Raw genomic sequence first — 21,027 nt, forward strand, 5'->3', positions numbered from 1 at the left:
CCGTGCACCCCGCACCCCTGCCTTTGTTCCCCAGAGTCTGCAGACTTGTCTTTGACTGGAGGAGGGTAGGGAGTAAGCCTAGTCACCATATGTGTCCAGGTATCTCCCTGTAGCAACATGGTGACAGTTCTGGCCATTGACAAGGGGCCCTCCAAGGGGGGGGGGCATTTAATGGCGTGTGTGTGACCCTGCCTTCCGTCCGCCCATCCGGTTCTCTCAGACCCGCTCTTTCCCCTCCCCTCCCCCACTCCTCCTTGCCCACATTCAGAGACCCAGGGCCAACGGGGCATTTTCTCCATCCTGGGGAGAGGCCTGGGAAGGCAGGCAGGTGGCTGGAGTTGGAGCCTGGCCCAGCTGTGAGGTCCTGAGGAGGGGCTGGCCCGGGCCAGAAGAGCCCCTGGTGGGGACACACCTGTGTCCCCTAGGCCTCAGTGAGCAGGCTGGGGGTCAGTAGGGTGCCGCTGCCTAGGGGATTTCTGTCCAGAACTTCGTACCTGCTCCTGGAGCCCAGTCTCAGCAGGACACAGCCAGGAGACGAGTGGCCTTGGAAATGGAATTCTAGAAGGTAGGAGAGCTGTGGTCAGCCCCGTCATTTGGAGACAGCAAACAGGCTCGCCTGACGTGTCTTTGAGTCAAGAGCCCCTCTGTATTGTTCTTAGGACGAGGTCCAGACCCACTGAGGCTGGCTAGGCTCCTGAGGCCCCTCCAGCCTACGCCTTCCTACATCTCCTCTGTGCCGCAAATGTTCCGACCTCGCTACCTGCCCTTCAGGCTTCAATCGACTGGCTCCTTCCTCCAGGAAGTCTTCCTGTCCTGGGATTCTGCCTGGCGGAGAGCAGGGTCCCTGCCCTGCCCACTGCTGTCTCTCCACCAGGCGGAAAGGGCTTGTTGAATTAATGAAGGCGTGAATGGAAAGCAAAGCGGCCCGCAGAATGTTCTGCCCTCATGAGGCAGAACCAGACCTTCCTGCAACAGTAACTCACAAAATAGAGTCAAAATATGCTCAGGACATATTCTTTGCCTCTAATGTAGTCTGAGTCTTTTGTCTTCCCTTTGGAAGCAAGGACATTTTCTGGAGCATAGCAGCCCATGGTCACCTGGCTTGAAGCTGAGGACCTGGGATGGGTGGGCTCTGAGCCCCCCGCCAGGGACCCTGCCTGGCTGGTCACTGGGGCCTGCTCCTCCCACCTTGGCCCGGGCCGCCTCCCTCCTGAAGACCTAACACAGTCAGCAGTGACCCCTAAGGACAGCATGCCTTCCAGTCCCTTCGTGTCCCCTTGGAATTACTGTCTCAGTCAGTTCTACATCATGTGAAATCATGGTTTAAAGATTACTTATTTAATAAGGAGTCTATCACTTTTCCTTTTCTCACCCAGTCTCCTCTTTCCTTGGACATCTCTGTCACAAATCCTGGGAGGGGACAGAGTTGAACTCCCTGCGTATGAAGGGGAGAGGACCTCAGGGGCCTCCCCGAACATCTTAGGGAGAGAGGGACAGGCACAGTAGGAGCCAGGGTCCGGGGCTCAGGGCCGTGTGTGGGGACAGGTGGGTGTGAGCCAGGCCAGCGGGCGGGGCGAAACTGCCTGGTGCCCGGGGAGCTTGGAAGTGGCAACATTCATATACGGTAGAGCTGTTTTCAGGGGGCGGAGGCTAACGCAACGCGTGGAGCCTCCCCTGGGATTCAGAATTGTCCCTGACCTGCGTCCCGCCCCAAGGAGGTAGCCGGTGCTTTGGTGTCATGGGCAGGAGGGAACGTTTGGTGCCCCTGACATGCGGGTGTCTCCCAGACATGCCCCTGGGAGCACAGAGCCTCGGTCTCCTGTCTGTAGAAGGGCAGACTCACCGAAGGTCCTGATGGGTCCACATGACACATCCGAGTGTGGCACCCACCAGGAACAGGGGCACAGGGATGGTTCCGGGAAGCCACAGAGAGTGGCCTCCGTGTAACCAGGGGCTCCCGGGCACCCGGGGGACAGGGCAGGCAGGGGCGGTCCGGGCCCCCTTCTCCTCTCATACTGTCCTGAGTGGTAACTCAAGGTTGCACTGCTCTGGAACCCTGTGTTCCGGGCACGTGTCCACCATGGCCCAGTTTCCAGAGCTGGGAAAGGGGGTTACCAGCACCTGAGCGGCAGTCCTGGGCCCCCGGGGTCTGCAGGGTGCTGACCCCACCCGGTCACCTCCTGGGCCACACCTGCAGGAGCCCACCCGGCCGACAGAGGACAGCAGCAGAAGGTGGCAGGGGGGTGGTCAGGGACACCTGGGGCTTGTGCCTGAGGGGTGAGGGTGTGAGGGGGACTGAGCCTGAGCCCCTGGCCAGGACCCAGAGTGTCTGCCAGCCTCGGGTCAACCTTAGGGCTTCCGGCCCATTTCACAAATGGGACCCAGAGGTCCCCACACGTAGTGCTCAAGAGTGCCTGAGCACTTCACACGCGTCTTCCTCGAATCTACAGTGTCCCCGTGCCGGGCACGGTTTTCCCCACTTTATCGTCCAGGGGCCGAGGCCAGCAGGCCGCCCGCTACGGCGGGGCTCAGTGACCATGCTGGGAGGTGGAGCCATCCAGGGGATGACCAGGGCTGCCCTGTCACTGTGCTAGAACAAGGGGCTATGGATGTGGGGCCGCGCCCAGGACCGTCGGCCTCTCAGGACCTGGATCTGCTGGCCGAACAGCTGGTGAGGCGGCCTCACCCCTGCGGGAGGCGCCCTCAGCTAGGGCCTCCAGCACCGTGGCGGTCTCAGAATGGAGGGCTGGCCTCAGAATTGAGAACCCAGCAACCCTGGACCCGGCACGGCGCGCAGCCTTGAAAGTTACCCACAGGTGTCTCCTACCCTCAAACACGCCAAGCCCAGCAGCCACCTGAAGACACCTGAACGTCCTTTATGGGGAACTCCGTCCACCTGGTGGCGTGGCCACAGGCGGCTCAGAGCCCACGCAGGGACAGCTGGTATTTACAGGCTTGAACAGCATTTGCGATCTGCCGACCCCACTCCTCTGTCCTCATTAACTGGTCTCCTATACTCTCTTTCCAGAAGCTGAGGACACGGCAGAGAGGGTGAACAAAACCGGGTGGGCTGGAGCCTCCGGGAGGCCCAGAGGACACGCAGCCCTCCTCCACCTTCCCCGGAGGAGAGCCGTGCTCCGCCCCCCCACTCCGGACCACTTACCGGCGCGCCCTCCCAGCTCTGCCCTCAGCTTGGATCCCTATCTCTGTCAGAGCCCCCTCCTCGGTCCAGATCCGCCCCCCCACTCCCGCCCAGACCCCAGGCCTCATCACTGAGACGCGTTTCTCTAAGTCCGGTATGAACCCTCCACACGGTGCCTGACTAAGGGGCTGCTCCTGTTCAGAGTCAGGTGACTGTGGCACAGGAGGGTCCCACAGCCAGGGCAGAGGGCGGGCCGGAGCAAGGGAGCAGGGGGCTGTGCCCGCCACTGTGTCCCTGCCTTGGGCTGCTGGGACCCAGCGTGGGCCCAGCTGCGTGGCCCCTGCCCTGTGGGGTCGGGACAACTTGCTGCCCGCCAGAGGGAGTCCTCCAGCGTATGTCCCCCAGCCCAGCCTCAGAGTTCTGAATCCACTTGGTGAAGGCATCCCCCAGCTAGCCCAGGCCCTACACAGATCTTCCCGATTTCTAAAGTCCCCAAGCTCTGCCAGAGGACGTTCTGATTCATGATTGTTTTTGATCCTCTGATAGCTGGGAATGTGGGGGAGATACCCTCCCCCTGCGACACGCACGGATACCAGGGCCCCCAGCCTCTGGGCAGGCGAGGGCCAACCCTCTTCCTGTACTGGGCACAGAAGGTCCCTCTCGACCCTGGGGAATGAGGACACTGGGCAGAGGCTAGGGGGCAGGGACAAAGTATCCGAGTGGGAATCCCCAGTCGGGGTGAGCTTGGTGGGAGGGTTCTGGGTGCCCTCCGAGCCTCCAGCCCCCAGCACCCTCCCGACGATCCTCCCACCTGACGTCGACGCCCTGCCTGACAGCACCCCCACATCACTGTCTGGGGGACCCTGCTTCCTCATCACTCAATGCAGTGCTGCCTGCCTGGGCCCAGGGGTGGGGGTGGATGGCCAAATGCGCACGCCTGACTGAGGCCTCATGTAGAAACTACAACCAGCTGACATGTGTAAGACATTAAGCCCCTGGGTCCTGCTCTCGTGGAGTGGTGCATTGCGGAGGCCCCCGGGGGAATTTGTTTTTAAAGAGGTGGCTTTTTATGTGAGAGGGAAGCTGGGTGGAGAGCTCGAGGGAGGGAGGGACGAACTTAAGTAAAACAGAAACAACCCCCAGCCCTCATGAGCTGGAAGCGGCGAGCAAGCAGCAGAGGCAGACGCGCCGTCCTGTCCACAGTGAGTCCCAGGAGCCTGGGAACTGGGCTGGGGCCAGGGTTCTAAGGGGTCCAGGAGACTTGTCTCCTTCCACCGCCGGAGAGCCACCTGGTTGGGGTGCGTTCCCTAGTGGATGCCTGCTGTATGCCCAGTGAGGCCTCTGAGCCAGACCTGGGGAGAGACAGACAAGTTCAGCCACACCTGAGACGTGAGCACACTGGGAGTGGGGGACGGGAAGGGCCCAACGGGCTGGGGGCCGGGGCTCCTGGGAAAGAGGAGGGGAAGAGGAGCAGGGGACCCGGTGCCAGCAGATGGACAAGAACGTCACTTTTGAGGTGCGAGAGGTGGTGAGACAAGGCCAGAGCCCCCTTCCCAGCTGAGGCTAAGGGGCCAGGACCTCGTAGGAGCGTCTTGGGGGAAGCCCCTGAGGGAGGGACCCAATTCTGTGTGGACGGTGGGTCGCGAGGCCCAGAACAGTGGGGGCAGCCCTCAGGGTCTTGTGGTCTCCCCGGGGGAGTAGGGGACGAGACAGGACCAGGAGGGCTGTGGCAAGTCCACCAGCCCGAAGACAACTCCCAAGGGTGGGCAGACACAGGTGTCGTCTGTGAGGAGACTGGGGAGTGAGGGTTTGGGGGGCACAGAGGTCAGTGTGGTGGCCTCGTAGCTGGGCCTGGGAGGCTGAGGGGCTTGAGGACGCCCCGATCCAGGGTAGCCTGGGACAATGGCTGGAGCTGCCCTTGTACCCCAAGCTCTCCCGGGGACGTGTCACCTGCTCCGTCCTCCCTCCGAGCTGATTGGGGGCCACCGCGTACCGGGCTCCAAGGGTGGCCACGGGCTGAGGGCAGTGCCGCGTGCGCTGAGGCGAGTGTGGGGGCCAGGTGGCGCACACCGACTCAAAGACCGGCCTGCGCTGAGCATGCGGGTGCATCATCACCGACACGTGCCGACGTCTGGGTGTGAGTGGGCTTCTGTCCAGCGCTTGCGTGTGTGTCCGTACGTGCACACGCCCGGGTAGCCGAGTGTCTGCTGACCACGTGAGTGCGCTACAGGTCCGCAGGTGCGGCCGTAGGATGAGTCCAAGCGTTCTCGCCCCTGCGGTTCGTGCGCGAGTGTGTGGGTCACGAGTCCATTTGTGCGGACGCAGTGACGTCTCGATGTGGATGGGGTCTGCGCGAGTTTGCTACGAGTGCTGTGTGTGGGCGATCGGACACGGTGTTCGCATGCGCGTGAGGGGTGTGTGTCTCTAGCTGTGCGTGTGTACGTGGGATGTGTCGGGCTGTTTTTCCCGTGTGTGTGTGTGGGTGTGAATGCACGCGCACACGGCGGGTGCGTGGCAGGCTGCGTTCCGCGTGTCGGTGCGTGCGTTCCTCTGCTTGCTCACGCGCCACGGCCTGTGTGTCCATGCGGGATGGTGGGTCACGGGTCTTGGGACCTCCGTGCTGCTGCGAACTACCTCCCTTGGAAGGTTGGAGGCGTGAGCGCGGGAGAAACTTTGGTGGGGGGCTCTCTTGGGCCCCACATCATGATGCTGTTTTGCTGGAAGAGGCTTTGGTGAGCTTCAGCTGATAATTCATTCCCCGGTGCTTCTGAGGGGACCTGATGCCTCTAGTGCTCGTGGCCCCCTGGGTGTCTGGGCAGGCGGCTTGCAAGGAGGTTCTGCCAACCCGCTGGGCCCTGATGGTGACCGGGAAGGCTGTAGCACCACCAGTGTGACCGCCCTGCGGCTCAGGCTGGGACTCAACAGCACTGTTCCCTTGCCACGTGTTTATTTTCAGTGCATTCTTTCTTTTCTTTTTCTTCTTTTTTAAATTTAATTAATTAATTAATTAATTTACATCCAAGTTAGCATCTAGTGCAACAGTGATTTCAGGAGTAGATTCCTTAGTGCCCTTACCCATTTAGCCCATCCCCCCTCCCACACCCCCTCCAGTAACCCTCTGTTTGTTCTCCTTATTTATGAGTCTCTTCTGTTTTGTTCCCCTCCCTGTTTTTATTTTATTTTCGTTTCCCTTCCCTTATGTTCATCTGTTCTGTGTCTTAAAGTTCTCGTATGAGTGAAGTCCTAGGATATCTCTCTTTCTCTGACTGACTAATTTCACTTGGCATAATACCCTCCAGTTCCATCCACGTAGTTGCAAATGGCAAGATTTCATTCTTTTTGATTGCCAAGTAATACTCCATTTATATCTATACCACATCTTCTTTATCCATTCATCCATCGTTGGACATTTGGGCTCTTTCCATACTTTGGCTATTGTCGATAGTCCTGCTATAAACATTGGGGTGCACGTGCCCCTTCGAAACAGCATACCTGTATCCCTTGGATAGATTCCTAGTAGTGAGATTGCTGGGTCCTAGGGTAGTTCTATTTTTAGTTTTTTGAGGAACCTCCAGACTGTTTTCCAGAGCGGCTGCACCAGCTTGCATTCCCACCAACAATGCAAAAGAGTTCCTCTTTCTCCACATCCTCGCCAACATCTGTTGTCGCCTGTGCCTCGTGCAGTCTGCCACGGCCAGGGGTTCGAACCCAGGACTGTCTGTTTCTGAAGTGTGTGCTGTTCACAAAGGCCTGACCTCCCTCCTCACAGTGAACCTTAAAAACGAATGGCCTGGGCCAGGCCAGCCCCTGGCTCTGCCTGAACCACTACAACATGACGATGAGAAAGACAGCCGCAGACGCCTGCCTGGCTCAGTCGGTCGGGCTTCCGACTCTGGCTGGAGCCCTGATTCATGGTCTCGCAGTTCATGAGTTTGAGCCCCGCTTCAGATCCTCTGCCCCCCTCTTTCTCTGCCCCTCCCCACTCGTTCTCACTCACTCTCTCTATCTCTCAAAAACAAAACAGACGTAAAAATAAAATAAATAAAAGTTACAAAGAGATGGGTGCCATGTGCAGCAACCAGGCCAAGTGGAGGTGACTGGAATGAAAAGCAAACACTGACGAGGCTTCGTGGTACCACGCCAGCGTCCTCCAGGCCACAGTGGGAGGCCGAGACGCACGTCCCCTGTTCTGGCGCATTCGGGTTGAGAACAGAACTTGCGACATCAGAGAATGGAAAGCATCCATCAGCGCTCAGATTTCAACACATTTCCGGGATTGAAAACAGGCTGGAAGAGGCCATCTATGAAGCAGAGAAGGGAGACCCGTCGGGAATATTTGTGGAGGGGGCTGCAGGGGCGGGAAGGGGACAGCCCACCCAGGAGAAGCCAGAAGGGAACTCGGCTCTGACGCTGCAGGGGTGGACGTGATAAGGGAGCTGTTCACATGGATGCACGGATCCTACAGCCAGGTGGAAAACACCAGAACACCAGGAGGGCCTCCCTTAACATTTTTGTCTGTCTGGAAATCGGAGCTGCATTACAAGTGCCCGAGTCGAGTTCTGGCGTTAAGGGGTCCCCTGTGTGATGTGACCCTCCCTCGTGCTCATTTCATGCCAAATCTGAAGCCAGGAGGCTGTCTGGGTGCACACAGCACACCCAGCTTTGCTGTCACTGCCTTCTTCAATGTGAAGTGACGAAGATGGCCAGTGGTTAAGGGAAGTGTGCAAACGCAACACGAGGTCCAGATAAAGTACGGGAAAGAACGAGTTCAGAAGAAACAAGCGATCGTCTGGTAAACAGATGAAAACAGAACCCCCGATATCAGACCTTATTTCCGTAACAAAAACAGAGTGCCAAGGGGAAAACATCAACCACAGACCACTCTTGGGAGATTAAATCTATGATCCCTGAAAGAAAACATTGCAAGTGCTGAAAGTCAAAATTGAGGAAATCTCTTAGCACACAGAGTAAAAGCACAAGAAAACCTAAAACGAGACACAAAGGATGAACACAGGAGATCCGGCATCTGGTGGAGAGCAGGGCCAGGAGAGAGGAGAGAGAGTAAGTGGGAGAGGAGAAATGGTGCCCTGTGATAAAGGCAGAAAGAGACTTCCAATCAGTAAACCTGAGGGTTGAGCTAGTTGAATGAAAAATAGAGCCTCAAATTAAGGCACACCATGAAAAAATTGCAGAACCCCAGGACGAAGACGTGACTCACGAAGATTGTGGAGAAAAAGCAACATGTCCTCTCCCCAGAAAGACCCGGGGCTCAGACCAACACTGGATGCCCCATCAACAACACAGTGCGGACACCCTCAAGCTCCAAGGGAAAATGGTTTACAGCTCAGTGGTACATGTCCAGCAAAACTGCTGACCATGTGCAAACCCCCGGGGACTCTAATCTGGACTTCCCCCACACCCACTACTAAGGAATGATTTGAGGACCAGCTCTAATAAAGTAAGAACATAAACCCAAAAGGAGGCAGACTCGTAGTGTAGAAATTAAGTGGAAACCATCAATCCAAAGCTAGGGGCTGTAGGTATGAGGCACAGAGCTTAGAAGATAGAGAATATGATTAACAGCGTCCAGTGGAATGAAAAAAAATAAAAAACAAAAGCAACCAGAAACTCCAGGTGAACAATAAAACCATATGGAACAAGCAAGCTGAATTGGGAGCTGAGAACGCCTTGATCCGCCGGGTACGCTGGGAGCTCTACATGTTAGCGCTTCCAACAGGACTGGAATGACTTCTGTTTCACAGAGATACTGAGGCTGAGGGCTCTGAGCAGCTCGCATAAGGCTTGCTGCCTTGTCCCCCACAGCGTGTGAGTCAAAGGAATGATGCACACCCGAACCCGGGCCCCCAGAAGGTTTGCCCTCAGGCTCAGTGCCACTCGTGCTCAGTGTGACGCTGTGAACTCTAGGACAAGGCTGCATGGGTCCTCCCACCTGGTGCATCCCCATGGCCTTGAGTCCTCTCTTCTGGGCAGCACCTAAGTGTGGTCACACCCACAGCTCAGCTCCTGGAAAGCTGTCCTCTGTCCTGAGCCAATAGAATGTGAATGTTCCCTGAGACTAGAGGCAGGTGGGACTGTGTTGGAGCTGGGGGCAAACGGAAAAGTCAGAATATGGGCCCTGACTGCACTTAAAAGTTTATATTTTGTCCAGCATGGATTTTTTTTTGCACAAATTTTTATTTTTAGAAATATTGCGTGAAAATACTATTGACCTCGATGGCTCAAGTTTTTGTGCCCCCCCCCCACTTTGAAATTTGCATGTGAAGCTAATGCCTGGCTCTCCTCACACTCCACCAGCCCTGTGCTACCTGGGTACCTGGGAGAACCAGGGACCAGCGGGAGAGAACCAAACTTGTGAGGGGAAAGAGGAAGTCAAGGTGTGACGTGCAAAGCTGGGAAAAGAGGAACAGCCACGTAGCCCACCTTTCAGGGGTGATGGGGTACACCTCCCACCGCGGGGTGGGATGAGGGTGTGTTAAGACCTTTTCTGTTGGGCTTTTAAACTAATAAAGTATTACAAAGGGTTGACCAGAGAATTTAATAATAATAATAATAATAATAATAATAATAATAATAATAATAAAAAATAACGTAAACGAATCCTGAACTTGAAGATGGAGAGAAGGTCAAAATCCAGGGTCAGGCAGTTTTCGAAGGACAGACACATGGAGCTGTGTGGCAACGGATGAAGGGTTAGAGAAGAACTCACAGCCACGAGACTGTGTGTACAAAGGAATCTGACCTGCCGTGGCTGCCGTGGCTGCCGTGCTGGAAAGTGGCCGTGAGAAGCCCCTGCGTGAATTCACCGGGATGCAAGTGTTCCTGGGGCATGGCCCAAGAAAGTACTGTAGACGAGCCAGAGATAAGTTAGAATAAATATCTCAAGACAGGAGCAAATACAGTGCACAGGAAACTGGATCCAGGGCAAGGTGTAGTTACATAGTTACATTTAAATCAAGGGCTCAGCCCACCGCTGGCTGTGACCTCCTGGGAAGGACTTCTCTGTTGAAGGAGAAATACTGATTTAAATACAACTGTTACACATATCACCGCTAGCAAAGTAGTGAGACTCCCGGAGACAGGGAATTGAAATACCCTGAAAATTTTGGCTAAAGCAAGAAACAGGGGAGGAGCTTCGAGATGGGACAAGAAACAGTGGGCCCAGCACCACCACCATCATTATTCTGGCTTGAATGATCACGTGTAAAGACAGCGTGTTCAGACGAGGCTGAGAAATCAAATACAGTTACACGTTCTGAGGACCCAACTCCGAAACAAAACTGATAAGAAAAAAAAAAAAAAGTTAAACATAAACAGAAAAATCGGGGGCAGGCAAAAAAATAAGAGCAGGGAACGGGTTCCGGGAGAGATCCCGGGAAAAGGGACCCCGTGGAGAGGGCGGCCCGCCGGGGTGAGACCAGAGCCCCGCCCACGGAAGCGTCCAGGCCCCGAGGAGACAGGTCGGGAGGTTGGAGGTGAGTGGACCAAGTGGCTGTGCAGAAGACGGCCAAGGGCAAGCAGGTGTGTGCCGGCCACCTCCGCGGAGACTCCTGGTTCCAGCTGGCCCCGGGGCTTCGTCACCCTCCCCAGCGCCCGCGGTCTGCTTAGAGCCTGTGGCCGGAGTGGGGGGTGGGTGAGGGTCACCCTGGTGGGATGGGGATCCTGACGGAGAAAGTCTCGCATGGGGTCTGGGGCCAGGGGCACAGAGGATGTCCCCGTGTCCCTGCTCCTCCTCTCAAGGGGTGCGGAGGAGCTGGAGCAGACCAGGGCTGCTACCCTCAGCACCGTGCACCCCACAGCCTTTCGTGCTGCCCTTTCAACAGAATACACAGGCTAGGCCCAGGCACGGACACCCAGCTAATGGGCAGAGCCGGGGCTGGGACGTGACCTCCCTCCTCAGGCTGGTGGAAGGATCCATCCTTGGGGCGGGGGGGGGGACAGGGGGGGCTCCGCAGGGCAGGTCTGCATGAGGCTCCAGCACCGTCCAGGTGCAGAGGCATCAGGGAGCCTGCTGAGGGGATGGGGTCCAAGGACCCCCACCCCCAGGCTTGCCCTCCTGAGCCTCCCTGCCTCACCCACACCTCTCAGCAGCCTTCCTGGCCTGGCTCTCTCCCAGCCCGGGTGCCCACTGGAACCCTGGACGCTGGCCCAGCCCTGGGACCAGGATCCATGGGTTCCAGCAAAGACATCAGGAGCCTTGAGTGCCCAGAAAGCCTGGAGAGCCACCTCCGTGCTAAGGAAACGCTGACCCTCCAGATTTCTGACCCGCCGAGTCCGGCCTGCTCGGCCAGAAGCCTGCAGCCAGAGTGTGGGTGGCTGGACGGCCAGACGGTGGCAGGGCCAGCAGCCAGGGCCCGACCCCCAGCAGTGGGTGGTATGATGGGAGCATCCTGGGGGGCTGCATTCCGTCTTCCACGATGATGTAAGACTGTTTTTACAGGCAAACATCACAAGAGGCAAATCTGAATGACGTTTCAGTTCTTGTTTGCAGATCTTAGACTGGCCGCCAGGTCCTGAGTTTGCAGAGGGAATAAGACAGTACCACTAATGCAGGCTGAGACCTTACCCAGGGTCGCCCCTCCCAGGCCTGCCCTTTCACCCTGGCTCTGCTCCCCTGGGGTCAGCAGCCTCCTACTATGCCTGTGCCTGGCCCAGACAGCAACGCCCGGCCCACAGGGTCCAGGACCTCCCATCCTCCACCCCCCTCCCGAGGGAGTGCTGGTTACTGATTGAACACTGGAATGAATCTTAAATGGGACATCTCCCGGCAATAATCACCAGGACCAAAGGCCTCTGTTCTCTCTTCTGGCTCACAGACCAGCTCCTTCTCGCCTTGGCTGGACCCCACACACAAGCCGGCCAGGCGAGGCCAGACGTGCCAGAGCAGTGCTCGAAGCAGGCCCCTGGTCGCTGTGTCATGGGGACCAGCTGGTGGCTCTGGGCCCTGGTGGCCGTCTGCACTGGAGACCAGTTCCGGGATGAGGCTGAGAGAATCATGCGGGGCACACCTGTCATTGACGGGTAAGTGGCCACTGGGGACGGGACGGGGGGTCCGGGGCCGGAGGGGCTAGGAGCTCATGTGACCCTGACACTGACATTGCCTTATCTCTGCTGGGGCTCAGTTTCTTCAACCACAACATGGCTTTTGCCTTTGCTGGCCTCAGCTTATTTGTGGGGTCTCTTAGGGCCCCCAAAGCTTCAGCACATGATGGTCTGTAGGGAATGGAGCAGTTAAAAGGCCCCTGTGGCCCTCAGCAGCTCCTGGGGTGCCCTACAAGCTGACTCCCTGCACCCTGGGTGCCAGCTCCCAGCTCAGAGTGGGTGCTGGGGATAGAGGAGGTTGGGGCCTGGCCCAGGGCACGCCTCAAACTAGCCATGTAGCCCAAGGAGCCATATTCCCTCCCTGGGCCTTAGTTTCCCCTGGGAGGCCCCTCCTTAACCCTCCTCCAAGACCTTCCTCATTCCTCTCCCTCTCCTGCATCCGCCTTGGGGAGACCTCCTCAAGCACAGGGTCCCCGGGTCACCTCTGTGCTGTGTGCCCAGCTTGACCTTACTTGCATGTCCGCTGACCCACCCACCCCCACAGAGGGAGACCCCTTTCTAGCCAAGACCCTGGTGACACCTTGTGGTTTTGTCTCTGATGCACAGCCAAGCTGGCAGGGCCTGTCTCCTCCAATGCCCGGTGCGTCCTCCCTCCTCCCTTGCCCCCATCTCCACCTCTGCTGGGTCATCCGGTGAGCCTCTGGCTGTCCTTCCTTCTACCAGCGGAGGTCTGGTCTCAGGGCTGCAGCCAGAGGGAGTCTGGGAGACAGAAGTACCAGCTCCTGTCCCCTGGCTCAAACTCCCCACCTGTCACGGCTCCCACTGAGCTCAGAGTATTGTCTAAGTCCTGCAACGGACCCCAAGACCCTTCACTGCCTTCCCCAGCCATCCCCACACTCCCGGGTGCCCCAGGCAGGCTCGTGCTGTCCCTGCCGGTCCCCATGTCCACGCTGCCTCCCTCAGCTCCTCCCGGGCTTTGCTCTGGGCTACCTCTCCTGGCCCCCGTGTGAAACGCCACCTGGGCACACACACCCCTGCCCCTCCCGCTTCCTTTCCTGTCCCATTTCCAACATACCAGCAGGGAGCGAGGACCCCGTTCCCTGGGCACTCAGTCTGAAGGGCCGTGTGGCACACACACACACACCCTTGGGCGCTGGAAGTGTTAGGGGAGCACCTGTTTGTGCCTGTCTGGCACCCAGTAAGTGCGTGATAAATGTTGCGGTCGTGACTATTTGGCAGACGCCTCTGGGCTTTGTTGGACAAAATAGTCTGCAAGAAAAGCAGAGAAAATGGGGTGTGTCCTTATACAGGAAGCCCAGGGAGCTGTGGCAGCCCTAGAGAAGGGAGGGGCCGCCAGCCCTTCCCCATCTGCCCCTGCTTCCTCCCCCGTACCTCCTTCCTGGCCCTGGGGTCCCCTCGTATACACTCAAGGGGAGTGAGGCAAAGAGAGGTCTGCTGAGAGGCTGCTGCCCTGGGCTCCCACCCCAGATGGAGCCCCTGCTGTCTGGTAGAAGATGCCAACAGTATGAGCCCGGGAAGGTGCTCCTTCATTCTGAGAACCCACCGGGGTGGGGTGGGGGGCAGCTGGGCACAGAGAGCGGGGTGCAAGGTCAGGTGCTGGGGGTTGGGAGGACCGCAGGAGGGGTAAGTGGCTCCAAGAGCCTAGACAGCCCGGAATTCTCAGGGAGCTGGAATTTGGGAATCGGGATTGTCCCAAGAGCCAGACAGTGAAGAGCAGGTGACAGGACCCAAACCGACACTGTGATATTAGCTCCTCTTGCAGGTAAGAGACTCAGGTAAGTGGTTTCAACAAGAGAAAGAGCCCCAGGGAGTCCTGGCTGTTCCACAGTGTGACACAGCGGCCATCATTCCCACCTCAGGCTTCAAAGTGGCCGCTGCAGCCCCGGCCTTTACGTCTGCATGCCAGCCAGCATGAAGGAGGAAGGGACATAGAAAGGGCAAAGGGTGAGCGAGTCAAGGAGAGGTTTTGGGAGCTGTCAAAGGGCAGAACTTAGTCACATGGCCACACCCAGCAGTAAAGGGACACGAAGTCGCTTTATTTCAAATGGCCAGGTTTCCTGCTAAAAACAGGCGGTTCTGTTACCAAGAAAAAGACGGAGAGTGGGTAGTGGGCCTCCAGCAGTCGCTCCTACAATAGCTGGCTGTCATTCAAGTGCTTGGAATGGTCACCTCCCCCCTTGGAGTAGGAGCAGGGTCCTCTGACCACTGGGGGTGCTGCCCAGGCCACACAGATAAGGAGGGTGGATCCAGGCTCCAGAAGGGCATTGTTGGCCGCAGGGCAAATGTGACCTCTGTTCCCCACTCCGGGCTGGGCTCCGGCGAAGGCAGGAGGGGAGGAGGCTGGAGCAAAGTGCCCCTCCCTCCTGGTGGGTTCCTGGCTGCCGGCTGGAGGGTGGGGCGTCCTTAGGCCAGGAGGAACGTCCCCTCCAGGGACCCTGCCCAGTGCTGCCCAGAGGCACGGACACTCTGGGCTCACCTACACGTGCCCCCGCTTGGTCAGCAAAGGCGTTCTGACCACCAGCCCACACCCGACCACGTCAAAACACAGCTGTGGCGGTGGCCCTCGAGAGAGCTGGGGGGCTTCCAGAGTCTGGAGCCAGCTTGCTTTGGAAAGGCTCACCCCAGGACGGCTGGCCGAGGAGGTCCAGGCACTCATAGTTTAGTCTCTGAGCCAAGTACCAAAGCGTCCCCATGTTACAGGTGGAAAAACTGAGGCCAGAGAGGCAGGAGCCAGGATTGGGGATGGGAACTGGATGGGGGTTGAGGACAGAGCTGGAGGAGGGGTCTCGAAAGCAGAAGCGGCCCCTCAAACAGAGCAGTGGCCCCTGGGATGGGGCTGGGAGCGGGAGTGGGGCGGGAGGGGAGGGTGGGTGAGGCACCAGGCCCCTCGCCGTCGCCGGTGCATCAGGGATCCTGCAGGGGCTCTCCACGGGTGTCCCGTATTCCAGGCTTGGCTGATCCAAGTGCAGATTCCACCTCGCAGGTCTGAGACTTTGCATTTCCCCGGCCCCTGCTTCTTCCATGTGTGAACTTGGGGGGTGCTGGCAGCCCAGAGGTCTCTCCCCGTCGAGGCTGCTCCTGGCTCCTGGGTCCAGGGCTGAATCTGCCCAGCCCTGTGGGTTCTTGCCTTTGCAGCCTAGACTGGCCCCTGCCATTCGCCTCCTCCTTCCCTCCCCTCCTTCTCTCCCTCCATAGGAGCATAGAAGGATGGGCAGAGCTGTCACAGAGGCCCCGGTGCCCCAAGAGGATGGGGTGTGTGTTGGGGGGGGGGTGCCAGACAGGCCACACCCCCATTTCCCTGCCCCCTCCCTGCAAGGGGAGGATTTCAAGAGTCCCCCGCCCAGCTGCCCGTGTCAACCAGCACTATTCATGGAGGTGGTTTGAACCATGCCCGTTCCCCAGGACGATTCTGGAGACAAACATCTGCCCTTGCCTCTTGGGCAGTGGAAGGCCCTTGGAGGGAACACCTCCCAGAGGCTCTCTCCGTTCAGTCACCCGGCCTGGGTGTGGGGCACAGTCGAGCAACTCACCTGCGCGTAGGCGTGCTCAGATCACGAGCAATCCGCCAGCCCTGTGGCCGGCTCTAATTCCCAGCCTGTGAGGGAGTTCGGAGGGCCCCGGCCTGAGTGGCCACCCTGACTCGGCCCTGGCCCTTTCTCCCGCCCCCACCCCCACCCCCACCCCCAGGCACAATGACCTGCCCTGGAGGCTGCTGACCATGTTCAACAACCAGCTTCAGACCGAGAGGGCCAACCTGACGAGCCTTGCCAACACACACACCAACATCCCCAAGCTGAGGGCTGGTTTTGTTGGGGGCCAGGTATGGCTCAGCCCGGCCCCACGCTCGCTCACGCTGGCGTCCACCCATCTCCCTCCCCACCGCGTCCTGGCCAGGGTGCAGGCGTGCCCGGGGCGGTGTCCCTCCTGAGCCCTTGGGGCCACAAGTCTTTGGAAGGGGACGCTGGTGGCCACCAAGGCCATCCCAGGGCTCCCGGGGCAGGAGGGAAGCGTGTGTGGCGTGGGGCCGGGGGCCAGCGGTCCTAGCCGCCCTCCCCCACGGCCCCTAGTTCTGGTCTGCGTACACGCCCTGCGACACCCAGAACAAGGATGCCGTGAAGAGGACCCTAGAGCAGATCGACGTCATCCAGCGCATGTGCCAGATGTATCCGGAGACCTTTGTGTGTGTCACCAACAGCGCAGGTGGGTCCCGGTCCGGCCCGCCTTCCTGAGCCCCTGCCGCTGCCCACCCCAGCCCCGGGCAGGGTGGCTAGGGGCGCCCGGGTGTGCCTTACGTCGAAACTCCCCGGACGCCCAGGTGCCCGACGCCCTCAGCCAGCTCTCCTCACAGGCATCCGGCAGGCCTTCCGGGAGGGGAGGGTGGCCAGCCTTGTCGGCGTGGAGGGCGGCCACTCCATAGACAGCAGCCTGGGCGTCCTGCGGACACTCTACCGCCTGGGCATGCGGTACCTGACCCTCACCCACAGCTGCAATACGCCGTGGTAGGTGACCCCGGGGAGGCCGCCAGGCCGCGTGGGAGGGGGCGGGCCGCGGGGCAGGGCCGATCCCTAGCCCTGCTCTCCTCCGGCTCCTTCCTCCCCGTCCGAGCGCCCTGGGTCCGGGTGGGCCACGACTACCACTCCATCCCTGGCACACCTGCTCTCTGCTCTCCCAGGGCTGACAACTGGCTGGTGGACACGGGAGAGGACAAGGCTGAGAGCCAAGGCCTGTCACGCTTTGGCCAGGTAAGGCGGTGGGGGGGGGGGGGGGGCGTCAGGCAAGGACCACAGTCACCCTCAGAGAAGTGACCCAGGACGCAGTTTCTCGCCTCTCAGGACCTGTTTCTTCACCTATAACCTGGAGCCCCAGGGCCATCCCAGGGTGGGTACCCGCTGGAGCGGCTGGGCATCTTCCAGCCATTGAAGAGTCCACGAACCCCTGGCCAGCGAGGGGACCTTTCCCAAATGTCCCGCCCGCCATGCCGGGACTCGTGGGGTGTGTGTGGGGGGGCTGCGGTGAACCCCGGGTGTGCAGACACTGTGGCCAGTGCAGCCTTCCCGACCCCTGAGCCCTGTGTCGGCGCAGAGTGTGGTGAAGGAGATGAACCGCCTGGGGGTCATCATCGACCTGGCGCACGTGTCCGTGGCCACCATGAAGGCTGCCCTACGCCTGTCCACGGCTCCCGTCATCTTCAGCCACTCCTCGGCCTACAGCCTGTGCCAGCACCGGCGCAACGTGCCCGACGATGTGCTCCGGCTGGTGGTGAGGGGCTGCGGGCCGGCCCTCCCTCCCTGCCCCTCCCCGCGGTGGTCCCGGAGTGCCCCGCCTCCTCCCGTGCCCACAGCTCCACTGTTCTCCTGGGCAGAACCAGACGGGCAGCCTGGTGATGGTTAATTTCTACAACGACTACGTTTCCTGCAGACAGGAAGCCACCCTGTCCCAAGTAGCAGGTTGGTGCGTGTGAGTGGCCACGGCAGCTGGGCGGGGGAGGGCCACTCCCGGGACCCACACCCGCCGCCTTCCTCGGTAGACCACCTGGACCACATCAAGAAGGTGGCAGGAGCAGGAGCCGTGGGCTTTGGTGGGGACTTTGATGGTGTTTCAAGGTAAGGGGCAAGGCCTACATCCTGTGGCTGACCTGGGAAGGTCACACCACGTCCCCCACCCCACCCCACCCCCGCCCAAACATGTCATGAGGGTCTGAAGCTCGGACAGGCCCAGCACGTCTGGGTCTGAAGGCCACTGCACTGGACCCCCCGATGCCTTGGGGTGGGGGCCACAGGGGGTCGTGGGGAGGTGGACAGGTCCGAGGCCCTGACCCCTGGGACGCAGGGCCTGGTTCTCTCTGCCCTCACCTCAGGCTCCCCGTGGGGCTCGAGGATGTGTCCAAGTACCCAGACCTGGTGGCCGAGCTACTCAGGAGGCGGTGGACAGAGGCGGAGGTCAGGGGCGCCCTGGCCAACAACCTGCTCAGGGTCTTTGAGGCAGTGGAACAGGTAAGGAGAGGCCGGTGCACCCGCCCGCCCTTCTCTGCCGGAAGGCGGGCAGGCTGCCCAAGCAGTGTGTGTCCCCAGGTGAGCGATCACACACAAAGTCCTGAAGAGGAGCCCATCCCGGCGGACCAGCTGCAGGCTTCCTGCAGGACAATGTACGGCTACTCAGAGGCCGCCAGCCTCCACCGGCAGCCAGGGGCCCTGCTGGCCTCCCTCACCACCGTCCTCCTCGGCCTGGGCCTTCTGTGACGCCCTGGGGCCCGGACCTCTAGGGTCCCCCTCCGGCCCCGGGGAGATGGTGGCATCGGGGCAGGGAGAGTCTGGCTCCCCAGGCACGAGGCCCGGCCTCTCCTGAGCAGGCACCGGGGCTCAGCTGAGGGCAGGAAGCTGTGGACAGTTCCAGACACAGACACACAGTGGACCCTTAATAAAGGCAACAACCCTTCCGAGCTATGAGGCTGTGTGTTCTCAGCATCCCGGTCCTTGCGGGGGTGGGGAGGGGGGCTCCTGAGCACCCAGGGCAAATTTTGTCAAGATGGTCCCAGGCTAGACCCCCAGACTCAGGCGTGCCTGGGTCCTCCGGAAAGAGATTTGCATGGACATTGCTGAAGTCTAAAAACACACGGTCTGGGCTTCAGACCCCCCCCCCCCACCATATGAATGAACATGCACACTCATGTATACCTGCGTGCCCCACACCTTTACGCACACACACATGTGACCACACCCCTGCCACCTGGCTCAGCTGCTCTCAGAGGGGAAAGCCAGGTCTGGAGCAGGGCTGAACCACTCCCCGACTCCAGGCCGGAGCCTCTCAGAACGCTCTGTCTGGACGGCCTCAGACTCCTGAGCAGGAGCCCCAGTGCCCAAGCGCCCGGGCCCTAAGACACCCACAAACAGGTGGACGGCCCCTTGCAGCTCCCAACCTGAAGGTGGACGGCCCACAGGTGCCTGCTCGGCTCCCCCACCCCTGTGAAGGTCCCTCCCTGTCATTCCCAGGCAGATCTGTGACCAGAAGGGACATTTGTGGGTATTTGCTGATTACTTAGGATCGATTCAGTGTTAAAGGAGGAAACCGCGAGTAAGGGTCTCTGTCCTGAATTGGCCAGATTCTGCCCAAAGCCCCCACTGGGCCACAGGGGATTCGTCTGGTGGAGACTGTGGGGAGGATCCCCCTGGTGGCCTGCGGAGGCGGCACACGAATTCTGCTAACCTGGAAGTACTTTCTCCCCAGGCTTCACTACTTGTCCTGAAATGACCCGGATCCCTCCAGAGCACCACAGCTGCAGGCGCCACACCAGAAACATATCTGGTCCCGGGGAGTGCTTTGCTGTCCAATTCCAAAAGCCCCTTCCTGAGGAGTAAATAAAACTGGGGGGGGGGGGGTGTCTTGGGGCCCTGATAACTGCCATAGAGGCAGTAGGCAGGGGCACGCACCCTGCAGCACGGACGCCCTTCAGGACGCGAGCGGCTTCCGCCAGGGGCCACCCATCCCCCGGCAAGGCCCACATCAGCACTTCTCAAACTCAAGGTGCAGAAGCAGCTCCAAGGACCCCGCTGCCCCGCAGATACGCGTGGGTGTGGGGGTGGGAGGTGGGGGACATCGCTGGGCAGCCTGAGGCTGAGGGGCAGGGGCACGATTCGGTTCCGGCTGTCAGCCTTGGTCACGCCTCACACGTTCAAAACCCCCATCCACACCGGGCAGGATGGGGAGCACCCACAACGGAAGATCGTGATTCTAACAGGAGAGGGACACAACCACTCCAAGGTGGCTGCGGACGAGAACAGAAGCACCGGGGGGCCTCTGGTCAGCGAGGGGTTTCTCTCAGAGGTGTGGCCAGCAATTCTGAGCGCTTTGTGCAAACACAAGCAAAGATGGGAGTGTGTGCGGCAGGCTTCTGCAGTCAAAGTTCCAAATGAGGAGAGGGAGGCTGATGACAGCAAGCGGTGGTTTCTGGCGCTCAGGGGACAAACACCCACAGGTCCACGCTGACATAAACGACGGAGTAAGAAAAAGGAAACGGAGGGAAGGAACTCTTCGACGGAACTGCACATGGGAAATCACCACGAATATTGTCACCAGGAGATTCACGGAGGGACACGGAGGTCGGGACAAAGCATGACCGTGTTTGCAGGCGATGCGGGCAGTCTTACGATTTTTTCCGACAGGACATGCAACAGAGGAGGAAAATGAGACTTTCTGGGGGAGATGCCTGGCCCACACCACCTGTCCTAGGTGAGGACAGTGACACTGTGCACCTGGTGTGAGGCACTGAGGACACACCACCACTTCTGTGGGGGTCCCGCCTACAGCTGTGACCTCAATGTCATCGTGTGAAAACGTCCCATCAGCCCAAGTGGCAAGCCGGTCTGCAAAACAGCTGGCCGGCAGGCCTCAGGGTCACCCAGGCGCCAGAGACAGATGGGAGGGACGGTCCTGGGTTGGGTGGACGGAGGCAGGGCAAGCAGACAGCTGTCAGGGTGGTTTCCTGACACAGCGGGTTACGTGCGGTTCACTAGGAAGGGGACGCGAAGGGCGCGGTAAACACAAGCGTATACAGACCGTGTGCTCTGCCGCTTTTATGTGTGTTTAAAATCAAGGTAAAAACTTAAAACTTCGGATTCTAATTCCATCTGTGGGGGCGGAGCCTGAGAACATGCATACCTCACCCCCACCCCACCCGCGCTCCTCTAGGTACCCCTCCTCAGCCTCCTAAATGGGGGCCAGAGAGCCATACCAAGGGTCCCGCCTACGGCCCCACCTACGGCCCCCTGCCCGACCCAAAGCCAGGAAAGCAAAGCTGGAGACAGTTC

General features: G+C 59.6%; 1 protein-coding gene across 7 annotated transcripts; it reads left to right on the top strand.

Annotated features, from left to right (window-relative positions):
* The first annotated feature begins 414 nt into the window (after positions 1 to 414).
* Positions 415 to 18,666, top strand: DPEP1 (dipeptidase 1). Of its 7 annotated transcripts, none has more exons than XM_045045421.1 (12): positions 415 to 565; positions 11,977 to 12,181; positions 13,887 to 13,998; positions 15,911 to 16,043; positions 16,291 to 16,423; positions 16,539 to 16,722; positions 16,896 to 16,965; positions 17,306 to 17,482; positions 17,586 to 17,670; positions 17,751 to 17,826; positions 18,081 to 18,216; positions 18,295 to 18,666. In XM_045045421.1, exons 4-12 carry the CDS (start codon positions 15,942 to 15,944, stop codon positions 18,460 to 18,462), a joined length of 1,131 nt encoding a protein of 376 aa, XP_044901356.1. In that variant the 5' UTR covers positions 415 to 565; positions 11,977 to 12,181; positions 13,887 to 13,998; positions 15,911 to 15,941; the 3' UTR covers positions 18,463 to 18,666.
* The last annotated feature ends 2,361 nt before the right edge of the window (positions 18,667 to 21,027 follow it).

The sequence above is a fragment of the Felis catus genome, chromosome E2 (assembly GCF_018350175.1).
Source record: "Felis catus isolate Fca126 chromosome E2, F.catus_Fca126_mat1.0, whole genome shotgun sequence".
NCBI lineage: Eukaryota > Metazoa > Chordata > Mammalia > Carnivora > Felidae > Felis > Felis catus.